The sequence below is a fragment of the Dendrobium catenatum genome, unplaced genomic scaffold (genome assembly GCF_001605985.2).
Source record: "Dendrobium catenatum unplaced genomic scaffold, ASM160598v2 fragScaff_scaffold_390, whole genome shotgun sequence".
In the NCBI taxonomy this organism is placed as follows: Eukaryota; Viridiplantae; Streptophyta; class Magnoliopsida; order Asparagales; family Orchidaceae; genus Dendrobium; species Dendrobium catenatum.
The window spans coordinates 3,315,249-3,331,958 of record NW_021318852.1 but is presented as its reverse complement, the minus strand read 5'-3'; the positions used below and the strand labels follow the sequence as shown (position 1 = coordinate 3,331,958).

General features: G+C 35.0%; 1 protein-coding gene across 1 annotated transcript; it reads left to right on the top strand.

The window, feature by feature from the left end:
• Positions 1-2,249: 2,249 nt before the first annotated feature.
• Positions 2,250-16,084, top strand: LOC110093731. Its single transcript, XM_028693943.1, has 3 exons — positions 2,250-2,483; positions 14,220-14,422; positions 15,766-16,084. The coding sequence occupies exons 1-3, from the start codon at positions 2,250-2,252 to the stop codon at positions 16,082-16,084; spliced, it is 756 nt and encodes a 251-aa protein (XP_028549776.1).
• Positions 16,085-16,710: the final 626 nt, after the last annotated feature.

The window sequence follows — 16,710 nt, the reverse complement described above, 5'->3', positions numbered from 1 at the left end:
AAATAAATATAAGAAACAAAGCCATGTACAAGGCTATACAAAAGAAAGTTACACCAGAGGCATATGTTAACTTAAACAAAAATGCAGGAATTAGAAATTAGTGAAAATTAATTAAATTATATTTAACTAATATTTTATTCAAATAATTAATTAATATTTTAATTAACGCTGTTTAATGCAAGTAAGCATGTCATGTTATGCATTTTATATTCAGTCTTTTTCAGCAATGTTAGATAATGATTAAAATTTCAATCACTAGCAACAATTCAATACACATTATTGTTAAAAGAGGGCTCATATTTGTATTACTATAGTATAGACTCTTAAAAGGGCATCGAAATCTCTTTCTACAAAAGTAGGTAAATAGAAGTTTGGTCCTTATGCTTTCAACCTTATTAGCAATTTAGTCTTCTTTTCGCACTCACCCTTTATAGAAGCATATGATAAAGTTATGAGAGAAATGCTATGGAGATTTCTAGAAAACAAAGGGGTAATTATACTTATATTCAAGTCATTCAGGATATGTATATTGGATTACTTGTGCTCAAACACAAGGTGGCTTGATCAAGTATTTTCCTATTTCTGTGGATTACGTCAAGGATCAGCCTTAAGCCCATGTCTTTTTGCTTTAGTCATGGATGTTCTCACTTGACATTTGCAAGAGGTTGTACCATGTTGTATGCTTTTTGCTGATGATATTTTCTTGTTGTTAAGACTAGAGAAGAGTTGAAGGTAAACTTAAATTATGGAGGTCAACCTTAGAGTCTAAAGGTTTTTGTTTGAATAGATGTAAAATCAAATATATGGAGTGTAATTTTAGTCGTAATAGACCTAGTGGGGGCATTGCGACTTTAGGTGATTAGTCGTTTTAGATATATTGGGTCTGTTGTTCAGTGTGATGGTGTAATGAATGAGGATATTATTGGTAGAATTCAAATTGGGTGGTTAAAGTGGAGGGATGCATTGGGCTTGTTGTGTGATATAAAAGTCCCTCTCAAACTTAAGGGAAAATTCTATAAGATGGTGTTGAGACTTGCAATGCTTTATAGTGCAAAATTAGCTATTCAAATTGAAGCATCATATTAAGTGTTACAAACAAGGCTTTTAAAACCGGACCGGTCAATGAACCGGAAGAAGGAGGGGTTAGAGGTTTGATGGTTCGACCGGGGTCGGACCGGGGTCGGACCGGATGACGTAATAAATATTTATTATATTTAAATATTATAATAATGACACAATTATTTATAAATATATAACAAAAATTGAAAAAAATTATAATACTTTTACTTATATAATAGTAAAATGTTAGTCAAATAAATCAAATATTTAAATCTAAAGGATATAAATTATATTATCATAGATAATACTAAATCCAATATAATAGCATTTGATAATAATTAAGCATGTAACAACAAAAAACTTGAATTAACTAAAAGAATTTCAATAAAAAGACATGCATATATGATATACCTGCTTCAAAAACTGGTGTTTGTTGAACAGCAGGCAGTGCTTTAGCAGATTTCCACAATTCCTGCCACAAGTTGCCTGCAAATTAAAGACCACATTTTTTGCCCAAAATAAAAGAGAACTGGATCAGTTCTCAAACCCCTTGTTGCACATAATAAGAAAAAAAAAAAGAAAATTTGGAAGAAAGAAATAGCTAGGGACATCAACTGAATTAAATATCAAACTAGAAAGAATATTTACTTTTTTTCCCTTTTTTTAATTTTTATTTATTTATTTTTATACGCAAGCAAAGTCATTCTGCTAAAGATGAACTATTTAGGAACTGATCCAAAAAAAAAAAAACTTTGCTTTGTTATTTTCACTTACCACTTGCAGGATAAGCTTGAGCAAGATGAGTTGTAATGTTTTTTCAATAAAAAAAAAAAATTTGAACGGCTCAACGACTGAAGAACTGAAGAAGATTAGAATTGGGAAAACATCAGGCCTGCTCATTCACGAAGTGAAAATCAACATGGTTTTTCAAAAAAAAAAATCAGAATCTGAACAAACCTAAACGACTGAAGAACTTTAGAATTGAGAAAGCAATTCTAAAAACCTGAGAAATCAACATGTTTCTTGATTTTTTCAACCAAAAAAAAAAATTAAGATTTTAAACAAACCTAAACAGCTAAACGATTGAGGGAGATAATGCAGTAATGTTCAGTCCTTTTCATTTCGTGAATGAGATAACCTGCAGGAAAATATTTTGCTGCTTTCTTGCTTCGCCAACGAGCAGCACGGAAATGCAGAAATCGTGTTGGCTTCGCCGCTTCGGAGCTTCGCACGCCGTCGGAGAAGGACGTGGAACGAGAAAGAACGAAGGTTTTTTATTTTTCCCCTCTTTTGTGTCGTATAAACTTCCTTTCCTCTCCGCTTGGCCGCTTCGAGCTTCGCACACCAAACCGGCCGATTATTCAAAACCGGTGCCGGTTCGGCGGTTCGGCGGTCGAACCGCCGGTTCGAGGGGTTTACTCACGGTTTCATGTAAAAGCGGTTTTCATTTAATCCTTAACCGGCCGGCCGGCCGGTTCGCGGTTCAACCGGTTGAACCGGCCGGTCCGGTCCGGTTTTAAAAGCGACAAGAACGAAATAAAAAAATCATATTAAATAGCAACCAACAAAAACTAACACAATAATTGACAATAGCTGCCTCAAAGAACATGAAAAGCTTAGAAAAAGAATACCTCATTGTTTTTTATTTCAGCAACCACTGATCAGTTGAAAATTTTTAATTTGTTAAAATTTATGTATGAAGATTCTTATTTGTAAGCATAAACCAGCAAAAGTTTTTCTATACAATTTACGACATAAGAATAAACCGTGCGTGGCTCAAGGCTAAGGATAGTGATCGATTAACCTAAAACCTAAGGAATGCACAAGAAGAAAATGAAGAAAAACAATGAGAAGAAAAAGAGAAGGAGAGGATGAAGGGGAAGAGACTCACAGTGATGAGGATCGAAGGCAGTCGGCCAGAATTTGCAAGCGGAGGAGATTTTCGCCACAGCTTTGCTCCCGTCGTCCTAATCGCGCGAAACAGATCGAATGGAGAAATTAGGGCTTCGGGTCACTTAAATCCACGGATAGGCTTTGCCGGCGGTTTTAACCGGTGCAATTTGCATCGGTTATAACCGCTGCAATGGCTTTAAAATTTCTTATGCAAATTTGGTTTTCGCAGCGGTTTTCAAAACCGGTGCAAAGAACCGCTGCGAAAACTCTCATCTTTTGGTAGTAAGTTGTCTTTTCTTGAGTAGTTGCTAGAGATGGCTTTATAGATAGTAGTCATTAGGGCTAACTAATAGGTCCTATACACTCGATTGAGACGAGTTCTTGGATCGTGGTCACCTTCTTGATGAGATTTCTTTTCTAAATTTTTTAGTTTCAAATCAAGCAACCCTAGTTAAGTTGGCTTAGTCCGGCTTAATTTAGCTTGAATTCGGTTAATGTTGCTTGAATTGGATTTTCTAGATATTTGAATGCACATGTAATTCCCGAATTCTCTTATTGCAGACTAGAATATTCGTGGCTGTAGAGAGACAAACTATTTAATATTTTAGCTTTGAACGAATATCCAACATACAAATAGATAAGAGAAAGAGGGGTGTGGAAGTGAGATACCAACATTTTTACATGAAAAATCCTGAAAAGGGGAAAGATCACGAGGCCTAGCCCAGTTTGAATGAATCTACTAATATTGATGTTGATTACAAATAATATCCCTCGTCGAAGGAGGGCGCTACCTTAATATAGAAAATACACATTTTTATCTTTTAGTGTATTACAAATAAAAATACATCTTTTATTTCTCATCTTTTATTTAATATTTTAGCTTTGAACGAATATCCAACACACAATTTGATAAGAGAAAGAGGGGTGTGGAAGTGAGATACCAACATTTTTACATGGAAAACCCTGAAAAGGGGAAAGATCACGAGGCCTAGCCCAGCTTGAATGAATCCACTAATATTGATGTTGATTACAAATAATATCCCTCATCGAAGGAGGGTGCTACCTTAATGTAGCAAATACACATTGTATATAGATCGTTATATGATAACTATTCTTAAAAGAGTGTTAACATGTCATTTTGGTTAGTAGGATTGTAGTCGATAGGAGAACATGATCTGAGGGGCTGTAGTCAATCGGTGTGTGATGGTGATTAGAGGGATCGTAGTTGGCGAGCAACAGTGGTCGGAGGTTAGGTGGAATTCCAGCGGCGATAGGCGGCCTGACAGTGCAAGCTTGAGAAAGAAAGAGATATCTTTTATTTCTCATCTCTTCTCCCCCCCCCCCCCCCAATATATATATATATATAATGTGCATGCAAGTATTAAGCGAACTTATGAAGCGACACTCTTGAAAAGAGTTAAATAATATTCTACTAGGGGTGTAATCGAATCAAGTCGAGCTCTAATTTGGACTTGTTTGAGCTCGGCTCGTCAATTTTGAGATAAGCTCGAACTCGATCTCAAATTGAGCTCATATTATGCACTCGAACTTGGCTCGTTAGAGTTAAAGCGAACTCAAGCTCGACTCGCAAGCTTGCCTTGCCAGAGAAGTTGGAACGCTTGTTGCCGACGTTATTGTGCCCTAGTCGCAGGAGAAGTTCAAGTGTCTGGTCGCTGGAGAAGTTTGAGTGTCTGGTCATTGGCAAGTTGGAATGCTAGTCGTCATAAAAGTTGGATCGCTGGTCGCTCGTCAGGAGAAGAAGATGCTGAAGTGAACAACACGCTTTTTTTATTTGGAGTAGAGAAGTCGGTTTTAAAAAAATAATAATAAATAAAATTTTTTGAAAGCACATTTTGAAAAAAATGCAAGCTATCAGTGACCTGCATGCTTTTATTAAATGCATAATTAAAGTTTTGCAGTATTTGAACTACCTATAGATTTTTTTAATAAATAATATAAATTTTTCATTTTTAAAATATCAAGCTAATCGAGCTGAGCTCACAGCCGACGAGTCGAGTCTTATGAAGCTTGAACTCGAGCTTGTTTAATATGCGAGCTCGAAGCTCGACTCATGAGCTCATTACCGAGTTGAATTTGATCAGGCTCACAAGCCTGCTCGACTCATTTACACCCCTATACTCTGTTTAATTCACACCCCTATACTTTGCTAAAATCATTCTTGACCTCTATGGAGGATGATAGAGACAATCGCAGGCCTCCGCGCTCTTCGCAAACGGGCAAATGGAAGGATAGATTAGATCGCACATACGACTAACCATTGAGGATATCGACTCTCGCCAACGCACCTTGATGGGTAGTAATATATACGGCCTGATCAAAACAACGGGTTTCCCCCACCCGATACATCAACTCAAGTGGGGTTTATTTGATGGTGCAGTTCCGTTTCCCATGGGCACAAGCCCCCGTGGTTAATTACATCTCAAGCTTAGGGCTCTAGAAAACTCTCGCCTAAGGATCCGACATTATTCTTCCCAAATAAGGGATTGTCACGAAAGGGGAGACTAGGAAGTTCTTACTCAAAAGGAAAGAAATAGTCCAATTGGCTTAGTAAACATGCACGGTTCATTTCAGCATCCGGAGGGACTAAGGCAGTTGAGGAGGGAGAGAAACTTAAACACTCAAAACATACAGAGAGGGAGGATAGAAGTGGCGTCATCCATGTGATGTGGATAAGTAGGATTTATAGTTCCCTGAAGAAAAGAAACTTACCCACTATTTAGGCATACTACGAGACACCCAATGTAGTAGCTTTGAATTCTAGATCTAAGGTGGGTTTAGTGTTCTACCCAACAGTAACTCCCATTTCCTAGCTAATGCACATAGGCTTATACCCTGCCTGAAAAGGGATGCCAGCTAAAGACCTAGGCACATAAAATCTATGATATCCAGTCTTTTTGAAATATGGGTAGGTAGTTTAGTTTTTGGAAGTAGGACCGACGTCTAGAGAGTTTCCTAATTGGTCCTAGACTTATATAGGGTGAATGCTCCTAGAGCTAATGCAATTAACGTTTTAATTAAGTTGGTTTCTAATATAATGCATGCTGGTTTAAAGGTCTAAATCAAATATGCTTGATATTTTAAAAACAGGCTTATATAAAAAATAATATTTAGAAAATGTAGGGTCTCCCCAGGTCCAACACTTCATCCTCATAGGCCAGATTATTCGGACTCTGCCCGCGGGCGGGGAGGTGTCTTATTAGGAGGAGGAAGAGAGATGCAATAATATGCATGCGATCCCAGACAATTCCGATTATTCCCTAGGTCGTTAACTTTCTAAGTTATTTAATTCTTAAAAATTTTAGAATTTAGTTATGAGTAGAAAAATATTTAGTTCTTAAAGAGCCTAGCGAAAATATGTCACATACATGTTAGAAAGAAACTTAAGAAAATTATGTAGTTTCTAATGCGCATACAAAGTAAACACATCAATATAAATAAAAAAAGTAAAAGTAAGAAAGTCCACGGCAATTGCCGTATAAGTACATGCAATCCAGGGTCTGCAGAAAAATAATGGTGGCTAGGCTCCACCGACAACCTAGATTCTAATCTTAATAAACGACGTGAGTCTTAAAAGTTAAGCATTTCGTCTTCATGTCACCGTCTTTGAGTGGATCGTCCTCTCCGAATCATCTCCTTCGGGCTCTATCTAGTTCGTCCTCCAGAAGGGTGCCCAAATAACTAAGAAATCCCCCGAGAGGGGGCCTTTCTTATTCTCTTTGGGTACCAAGTGTTTGAAATGCCGAACTTTTAACGACTTTCACAACTTAATAAATAACAAATTATATTACATTTGAAAAAAAAAATCTAGACCCGGACTCCTGCATGTTTATCCTAATAAAATAATCCCAAGCAATTTAATGTATCATATCCCAAGCAATATATGTGCAAAAAATAAACACGTTTAGCCACGCTCTTTTAATTTTAAAGGGGGTTAAGCATTCTCTGGAACATCTACATAAAATAATATTTGTTTTAAAGCATTATGATTATGCACCCTTTATTTAGCACTGCATGAGCGTGGTCACCTGCATAAGACTGGATTAGTATAAAAGCGGTCCTAGCCCATGGGTAGTCTAACGCACACATCATAACGCAAAGGGAAAGTACAATAATAAAACAAAATATCACAACAATCATCACAACATATCAAAGCAAAGCAAATCAATCAACATACGTGTCACACACAATTACATCTTATCATAGAAATAGAAAGCAAAAAAAGTAAACACCGGCTCTAATCCTAAGCTAGAAGTGGTGCCCTAGCAAACCTATGTGTGTGTAATAGGCTTGTGTGGCTTTGGATAGTTCCTATATATGATATTTAATTCAAGTTACCTAAAGTTCAGATTTGTTGAAGGTTTCAAAAGGAAACTTTAATTAAAGTTCAAATATTATTGGATTTAGATTCAATTTTAATTAATTAAGTTTATGGATCAGTTTTAATGCTTAGGGTAGTGGTATTTTAAGTTTAAATTATATTAGTCAATTTTGGAAGGTCCGGGATCCTATACGCTAGGCTAAAGGCGTCCAAAAGGTCACTATAGACTAGGTTTGGGAGTTCTAGCATTTTAGTTAAATATTAGGGCTTACAAGGAGTAGTTAAGCTTTGAGTTTGCTAGATTTGGAGTTCTCTAGGCAATGTTATGAATTTTAGAAGTTTCGGACAATTAAGGAATTATCAAAAATTGCTAATTAAGGGTATTTTAGGGTTTTTGATCCAAATCGGCTCTAAACTTATGGGAATTACCCCCAAAGGTCAGAAATAACCTAAAAAAGCATTCCCAAGGGTTTGGGGAAATTTTGAAATTTTTAATAATTTTTAATAATTTAATAAGGGCATAAAGGTAGATTTTGAGTTAAAGTTAAATTAATGATCAGATTAAAGTCCAATTAAAGGGTCCTAATTATCTAAGGTTAATGGCTGAATTCAGGAGAGTTCAAGCTATTATGGACAATTTTTTGATTTAAAAAGGATTTATTATAATTTTTTGAATTTATCAGGGTCTAATTAACGGGTAAATTAGGGTTTTTTTAATTAAGAGGTTTAAAGGCTTCTAAAAATCATAGAAAATTTTGGAGATTTAAGATGTCACTAAATTTAAATATTTGAAGTTTTATGTCAATCAGTGGTCTACTTAGCTCCTAGAATTTTTCTAAGTTCGCTAGGCAGGTCCTAAATTATTGTCCTTAGGGTGTCGCTACGTTGAATGGGTTTAAAATCAAGTTTTGGACTAACTCTTGAGGTAACATGAGGAAATGCATGAAAACAGTAAACACACCAAGTTATTAGATCTAGGGGGATCTAAACTAAGTGCTCGTGCATTCTACACATATAAAAGATGACAAAAAGGTAATTAAACACGTTTACCGAAATGATTAGTGAATGATTGAGACTCAATCATCCACTAATCCATCTCTCCCATGAATGTTATTCATGTGTAAAATCCAAGTTTAAAATTTTAAGTAATGGATCTCCTAAAATTAAGTTAATTTAATAATATATAATTTTAAAATAATTTGAAATACATAAATTAAATAAATTAATTTTTGAAATTATTGTAATTCAAAATAATTTAAATGTTCATACCCATTGGTCACCACAAATACGGTTTCAAAATAATTCAAAATAATTTTGTAATTTCAAAATAATTAAGGCATTATTTAATTTAAATAATAGTTAAATAATATTTATTAAATAATACAGAAATAATATCAGAAAAATACATTTTGATACCTGAAAATATTTTTAAATTAAAATACATATTTCTCTGCAAATTTCAAGGTATTATACATGAAAATCCGATTTAAAATAAAATTATAGTGAATTTTCAAAGTTTAATGTATTAAAAAGATATTTTTAAAATAGTTTAATGTAATTAGTATTTAAAATTAATCAATAAATTAAGAATTAATATTTTTTGTAATTTAGAATGACTTAATAAAAATAATTTCGTACTTTTGAAAAAAAAAAGTAATTTTTTTTATTTTAAGATATTTATATAATAAAAATTAAATTTAAATAATTATTTAAATTATTTAGATTAAAAAAAACTATTTAAAATTTTTAGAATTAAAACGGGGGCCGGTGGCGGGAATGCCATGTGGCAGGTTGGGATTGGGCCCTAGAACCGCGGGCGGGCGGCGCAACTATTGCGACATAACGAGCCGCGGTAACGGTGCCTCTAATCCACGTAGGATGTGGATCATGAGCCGTTGGATTATCCGCGGTTCGAACGGACGCCCCAGATCCAGCCAAACAACAAGAAACCACAGCAGATTAATACACACGGTCGGACGAGAGCGCGAGACAGTGTGATCCTGATCGTTGATCGCAGGATCAACGGTCCGGATCTCATAACATATGAGCCGGGGGTATACTAAAACCCTAACGCATTTTTTAACTCATTCTCTCGAACGACTAAACCAAAAACGATAAAATTTTAATCTTAAACAGTACACATGAAGAGCATTGGTGGGGAGGTAAAATTGTGCTTCGAAAAGCACTATATGCAAAGCTATTTAGATCTACGTGTTTGACCTAATGTAAGGGTTTTTGAGAGATTATACCGTCGGAATCAAGTCAACCACGCAAAACTCTCTTGACATACATCGATCAAAAACCCAAAATCATCAAAATAGCATTTGTTCACAAAACAGACAACGTCGAAGCATCCAGATTAATAGAAACAACTAAAATTGGTGTCCAAATTGATTGGGATCATCGATCGGCCAAAATTTAAATTTCATGCGAGTAAATCAAGGTTATGATCTACGTGGACAACGACGATGACATAATGATCGACTCGATGTACGATTAATATTTTTTTCATGCCATATAATTATAAATATTAATCTAAAGAGGGAGAGAAATAGAGGTTTTAAAATGTAAAGAAAAAAATCCTAAATAAAAAATCCTTAAAATATCCCTCCCATACACTCATAACCCTCATAACTCCCTCCTCACTCCCTCACAATTCACTCTCACGCAAAACCCGATTCCCCCTCTCCATTCGGCATTCTCTCGGTTCCATTCTCAAAGTTATCGGCCTCCCTCCAAGATTAAGGTTTCCCATCGTCGCCGCTGTCTGTCGTCGTTGCCTTGGTCACCGCACACCTAAAGTATAAACCCGATACTAGTATTTCACAATTTGTATGCATGAAATATAAGTATTCGTGACTGCTTTTATTAGCGAGTGAGAAAACATAAGTACATGAGATCACTTTTATTAGTGAGCAGAGAAAGTATGCATGGTATATAAGTAACCGTGACCATTTTTATTAACTAACAGGGAAATTCATATGCATGAAATATAAGTACCCGTTACCATTTTTTATTAGCAAGCGGGAAATTCATATGCATGAAACAAAAGTACTCGTGATCATTTTTATTAGCAAGCGGGAAAATTTATTATATATGAAAAAAAGATTAAGTGTCTGTTACTTCTTTTCTTAATAGGTGGATAAATGATGTGTTTCAACTTTCAAACAGGTACTTGAAGACCCCGTAATCGCTTTTATTAGCGAATGGGGAACGAAATTATGGCCGTGGTGTCACCTGACACTTACCGTGACTATCTTTCTTGGTAGGAGGGAAGGCTTTATAGACCCCGATGTGGCCCCCTATGGAGAGATGATGACAGGGTGTTGCCAAAATTTTCAGCAAAGCTCATAACTTAGAGAATTTTAAAGAAATTAAAATCCACCTAAATTTTTAAGTCAACAAAAAAATAAAATGCACGATATCCTATATTCCTAAAACTGAAAGCAAAGATAAAAGAGAATCTAGAACATAACATAATACATCTTATAATGAACATGTAAGGGAATTAGTTGTTCACCAACAGGTAGGAACCAAACTTTTTTTTTATCTTAGTTCTTGACTTGCACACACCGAAACTCTCTAGCAACACTCCTTGCAGAAATGAAGTGTGAAAAAATAAATTGAGTCTCTCTCCTATTTATAATATAAAAGTCAAATTATTTATAGGTCCCGCTAGCTTAGGATTCATTTGCTAAAAGACATGGAAGATACACCTGCGGCCCCACCAACTTAGGATCCATGTTAAAAATGTGTTAAGATGTCATTTTGAGGCTCTGGATTTGGATTCCTCTAGTATTCATCAGCGGGTGAAATACAAGCGTAAATGCACCTGAATACGGATGATAATTATCTTAAAAAGGGGTGAGGTAAAAGTAAAAATTATTTACCTTTCCTACGAAAATGTATTTACATTAATTAGTAACATGTAGGAATCCCCGCATGTCCCTGGTAATTATTCTGGTTAAACGCTTCCTAATAAAATGAGAAACGTCAATCACATTACAAGTCACAGGTGCACAAGTACTTTAGGTAGCGTGCGCGCTAGCTGTTAAAGTTATAAGGCTCGTACGTACCATGAACATCCGTCTTCAAAAAGAAACAAAACAGTGTATTATTATGTGTCACGGTTGTACGACACCTAATTAAAGTGTGCACATCACGCCAAATCACTGAAAGATAGTATCTCTTATGAGCCCCTATTATATAATGCGCAGATACCAGGAACATGCAAACGCATGATACAAATACATTAAGTGGCATGTATGTATACTGCTAATCGCACGGGCGCACTACATAATATTCATGCATACCTTTGATCATCTAAATGTATCTTGTAAATATACCAACAATCATGCAAAGATAGCATGCATGTATATTGAAGAAGTATAAAATGCATTTAGTACTGTGGTAGCACATAATGCAACATATCAATCATATAAATGCATTGTTTATCTATGTATGTGTATTATGTCAATATACCTTATGAATGTATTATGCATATTCTACAAGCATACAAATTATCATATAGACAAATTATGCCTGCCAAGTAAATATATTATTTCTCATTTATATATACATCATATCTATCATTTAGGTGCAGTATGTTAATTATGCAAATGTACATACAAATATACAAATACGCATATAAGCATGCAAATATATCAGGTATATGTATTGTCCCATTACTCACATACACTATATATATAATCTATATCGCATGCAAATATATTATGTGCATGTACTATACAACATACACACACATATATATATATAGGTCAAATGTGAACTTAGGATCAAGTACGATCCTCCTCTTTGAATGGATCAGAGTTGACACGACTTGAACCATCGGACAAATAAATAGTCATAACACCAACCAGAATATTTTGTTTTATACGTTCATATTAGTCCTTCAAGGTTTATCACAAGAAATATTCACTGCTGAAAACATAAACTCTCGGGATTGTCGCTCATTGAATCAATAAGAATATTTGAATTTTATACATTCATATTAGGTCTTCAAAGTATTTTATAAAGAAATTCATTCATCAAAATGCATGCTCTCAGTTCTGATATGTATACGACAAATCTAAAATTAGGAGATGAACCCGGTCCTCTTTTGACAATCAAATAGAGTCAACAATGTTCAAACAATAAAATAAAATTACCCAATCACCCCGATGATAGTTGTGTTGAACGTAGATCTCAACTGAATGAGTCAATTCTAAATATTCAAAATGCCTCTCAAACTCATAAAAATATGAACATTTAAAGTGATTACAAAATCACCCCGATGATGGCCGCATTGAATGTAAATCTCAACCAGAGGGATTCACGCAAATTTCAAAGAAATTCCCCAAATTGCAAAGTTAATAATTATGGGCTTATGTTTAAATAAAAGTTTTAAAACTTTAATCTTCAAAAATTCAATATATTCAATTAAAATTTAATCACCTAAACTTAAAGCGAAAACTCATTCACACTCCGCAATTGATTGTCAAGATGGACAAGTTTGAAAATCACTTCAACTCATAAAAAGCTAATGTTTAGACGAGAATATCACTAAGATTCATTCTCAAATAGTCTTTTATCAGTAAGGATGTTGCACATGTTCTCTAACTGATAGTTTTGCCGCCAAATGTCACTGCATGTAAATGGTTATGACCGGGGCACTCTAAACTAGGTGGTTTGCCGCCAAATGATACCATTTTATTACAGTCATGGCCAGAGCTCATTTTCTCGCTAATTACACTAAATCCTTGATATATGAATCAATAGGATATGATTGATGGGGCACAAAGCCTTTTGCCAACTAAGGCAGATTGAAATGTTTCCTTAAACAAATATTCACCCCAGCTCTACAAGGTACCCTTAGACAAAGCAATGGCTGCCAACAAAGATCCATCTGTCTGGTTGGGTCGACTACTTCCTCTGACTAAGTAGACCAAGGACCATGATGGCAAGGGACGACGGAACCATGAGATCTTGATCGGGCTCATCATCAATTCCCCCAACATCCACTTTAAGTGCAAGATGGTGAAATTTCAATTTTAAATATCAAACTTCTAAAACACCCAAACCCACGCTGCTACTGTAGGAGCTCGCATCTATAGAAAACCATCAGATCATAAAGTACTCACAAAATGAGGGCGAAATCTATGGGTATTGTCTTATTTCAAACCCAATATGCCTTCTAAAATTTATCCTCGAACCTAATTCGTTAAAACTCCCTTGAAAGAGGAGAGGTCGGGGCATGAATTTTCGGAGCCCACAACTTCCATCTACTTATGATATGATTTGTAAACAATATTTTAATTCCACTTTAAATCTTTTCTTGATTTCAAAAACTTCCTTTGATGTTAGCCCAATTGTAGTGATTGTATGTATGTTTTTGTTTTTAGAAATAGAAGGAACAAAATATTGACAAGGATATTGAAATACTTCTCTAGCTTTAGGCCATTTGAATGAGTTGAATGTTAACCTTAAAGGTTGACTGAGCCCAAGTTGGAACCTTTTAGCTGAATACTATATCAAACTTCATATTAAGTGTTTAACTGAATGCCCATCTACCAAAGAGTTTTAGCTCAAACGACATGCTCTGTGACTCCTAAAGTAGAGGTCGGAGATTTGAATTTTGCTTGTGACCTAAATAAATATTTACTAGCTTTGTAACTGGAACATAATTAATTTGTAATTTACCTTTTGCTCTTTTTATCTATATTTAATTTTGCGCCAACTTTTCTGTAACTGATTTTGTGGGTGCCCTAATTTCAATTAATAAATATTTGAGAAAGTTTTCTACTCCTATCTTGATATATATATATATAACTAAATGATTAATCAAGCTGAGAATGAGCTTGGCTTAGTTCACTCTAGTTATGCTTGTTAACTGCCGCACTGATAACGAAATTCTTCAATATTCTTTCAGGCTTCTGATGTGGTTGTAAGAATACCAGGTCAATGTAGATACCCCGATAGCCCTACTGTTTTTCTTGGATTAGCATCAGCTATTGCTGTTGTGATAGCTCAGGCAACTATAAGTATTATTGCTGGTTGCATATGCTGCAAGAGAAATGCAAATACTTCCGACACAAACTGGACTGTTGCTTTGATATCATTCGTTGCTTCCTGGTAAGTTTTGAGCCAAATGTCTGTTAAGCTATATTTTGCATATAATATGGAGCATATTCGTGGACATAAAAAATGGCATGAAAGCATGTTCGTTAATCCACCCATGATTTGTTTGCCAATGGCTGTATGTGAGCTATACATTTGGAATAAGGCGAGTGATTTTTATAATAGAAATAAAATATTTTTATTAATTTAAATCTTCTAAGCTCATTTGGTTTCTTGGAATTAGAAAATATCATTTGAGAAAAAAATGAATATTCAGATTGTCATTTGGTTGGATATAATTAGAAATTAATATGGATTTTAAACTCTACAAATACTTTCAAAATCCCTTAAAGGTGATGTTTGTATTTTCTCACTCAAATATATATGAAAAATAAATCATCATTTTCTAATATATATAATCTATGAGCAGTTGAGCACCCAAATGAGCCCTAATCTCAAGTTCTTTCTCTGCAAGAGTAATAAATATTTCCTGAGCTTGATGAGCTAACGAGCCTAGATTGAGCTATCATCTCAACTCATTAGCTCGCAGGTTGGTTTGTTTAAAAAATATTATTATATAATATACTTAAATATTATTTAAATTCTAGAGCTTAAGTATAAAACTATTAAAATATTTAAAAATTATATATTTTTTTCTATCAAATTGTTCTTTATTATTTATCTTCTAATTTCTCATTCTTTTTATAATTTTATCATAATAATAGTTTAAACCATAGTCATTTTCTCTCTTTCATTATAAAAGAGCCGGCTTACGAGTAGGCTCAAACTCATAAAATTAAGTTTGAGTTCTAGTTCAAACATGATTAATTAATCTAGCTCAAGTTAGATGTGACTCAAGCTCAACTCGAGTCGTTTACACCACTAAGTGCAACTAGCATCATGATTAATTAAACATGCTGGACCTCTCATGGCAATAACTTTACAACAACTCATTTTTTTGGTCAGTTATCCAAATGATATCATGAGAACTAATTTATAATCTTAGTTTTAGTTACAAGAACTATATCCATCTCTGCATGTATATCAAAGCATTTCATCAGTTGAAAGGTCCAGCATCCCAAATTAGCTTCTTTGAACCAAAAAAAATTTTAAATAAGGATATCCATATGCTCAAAACTACGGGGCATTTCAATCAAATTGCTAGACATCTCTTTCATTTTACAACACAACTACATTTTTGCAGATCAGATATATCATCTTACATAACTCAAATAATTATCTTGCAAATCAGAAATGAGTGCGCAAAACCTTATTCTGATAGCAAATTTTCTCTATTTGCTTTGTATAATTTAGAGCCTTTCATATTTAACAGAACTCTCTGGTTTATTGTCCCTCAGGATTACTTTCATAATAGCATTTCTTCTACTATTGACTGGTGTTGCACTCAATGATCTGAAATCTGTGGATCAGAACAACTTTGATGATTATTGCTACATTGTGAAGCCTGGAGTATTCTCAGGAGGGGCAATATTCTCCCTTGCAAGTGTCTCTTTAGGTATTCTCTATTATTTGGCACTGCAACCATCCAAGACTTCAGAGTCAATGTGTCTACCACAGAACCAAGGCATTACATTTGGAAAACCTCAGATACCTCTACAGAGTACCCAACCAGCCTTTGTCCATGAGGATACATACACACGGCAGCAAATTCCTTGATGATGTTTAGGACTTCGCTTAAAATAAGAAAATAAATTTGAAATTTGTTAAATTCATCATTTCGTTCAATGTGTTAGACATTTTGAACAATATTTAAATTTGCCTGGAATTAGAGGCTGTATTGGACAGTTTTGTATTTATCAACGTGATGAAATATTTTGTTATTTGTGATTTGTTTAGGAAAGGTGAAGTTGTTGACCATCATGCTATACCCAAAGGAACAAAAAGGTAGAAGAAGCAAAAATGAACAGCGTACAAACCTCGTACCCGATGGATCCACGAAGTCGTGCCGAAATCCCACTGCAAACGGCGCCGCTCCAGTCGGTTCTCCGTGATTTCTGCTCAAACTCCGCTCGAGAAGACTTATTCGCGTCGTTAAATACCGAATACCGACCCAAACGAAGTCGATCGCTGCTCTCCCACTCTACACAATCACAAGCCTCTCCCGATACCTCTTCCATTCGTTCCCGTCGCTGCTCTCCCGCTAAGACACCGACGCCTCCACACTCTCCAACCTCTCTTCCATGCTCGACTCCACTCCCCGTGAGATTTCCCCTCTACCTCCACCACCTGAGCCACGTCCGACTCCTCCCAGGCCAAACTCCTGCTGTATCGACACTTCCTCT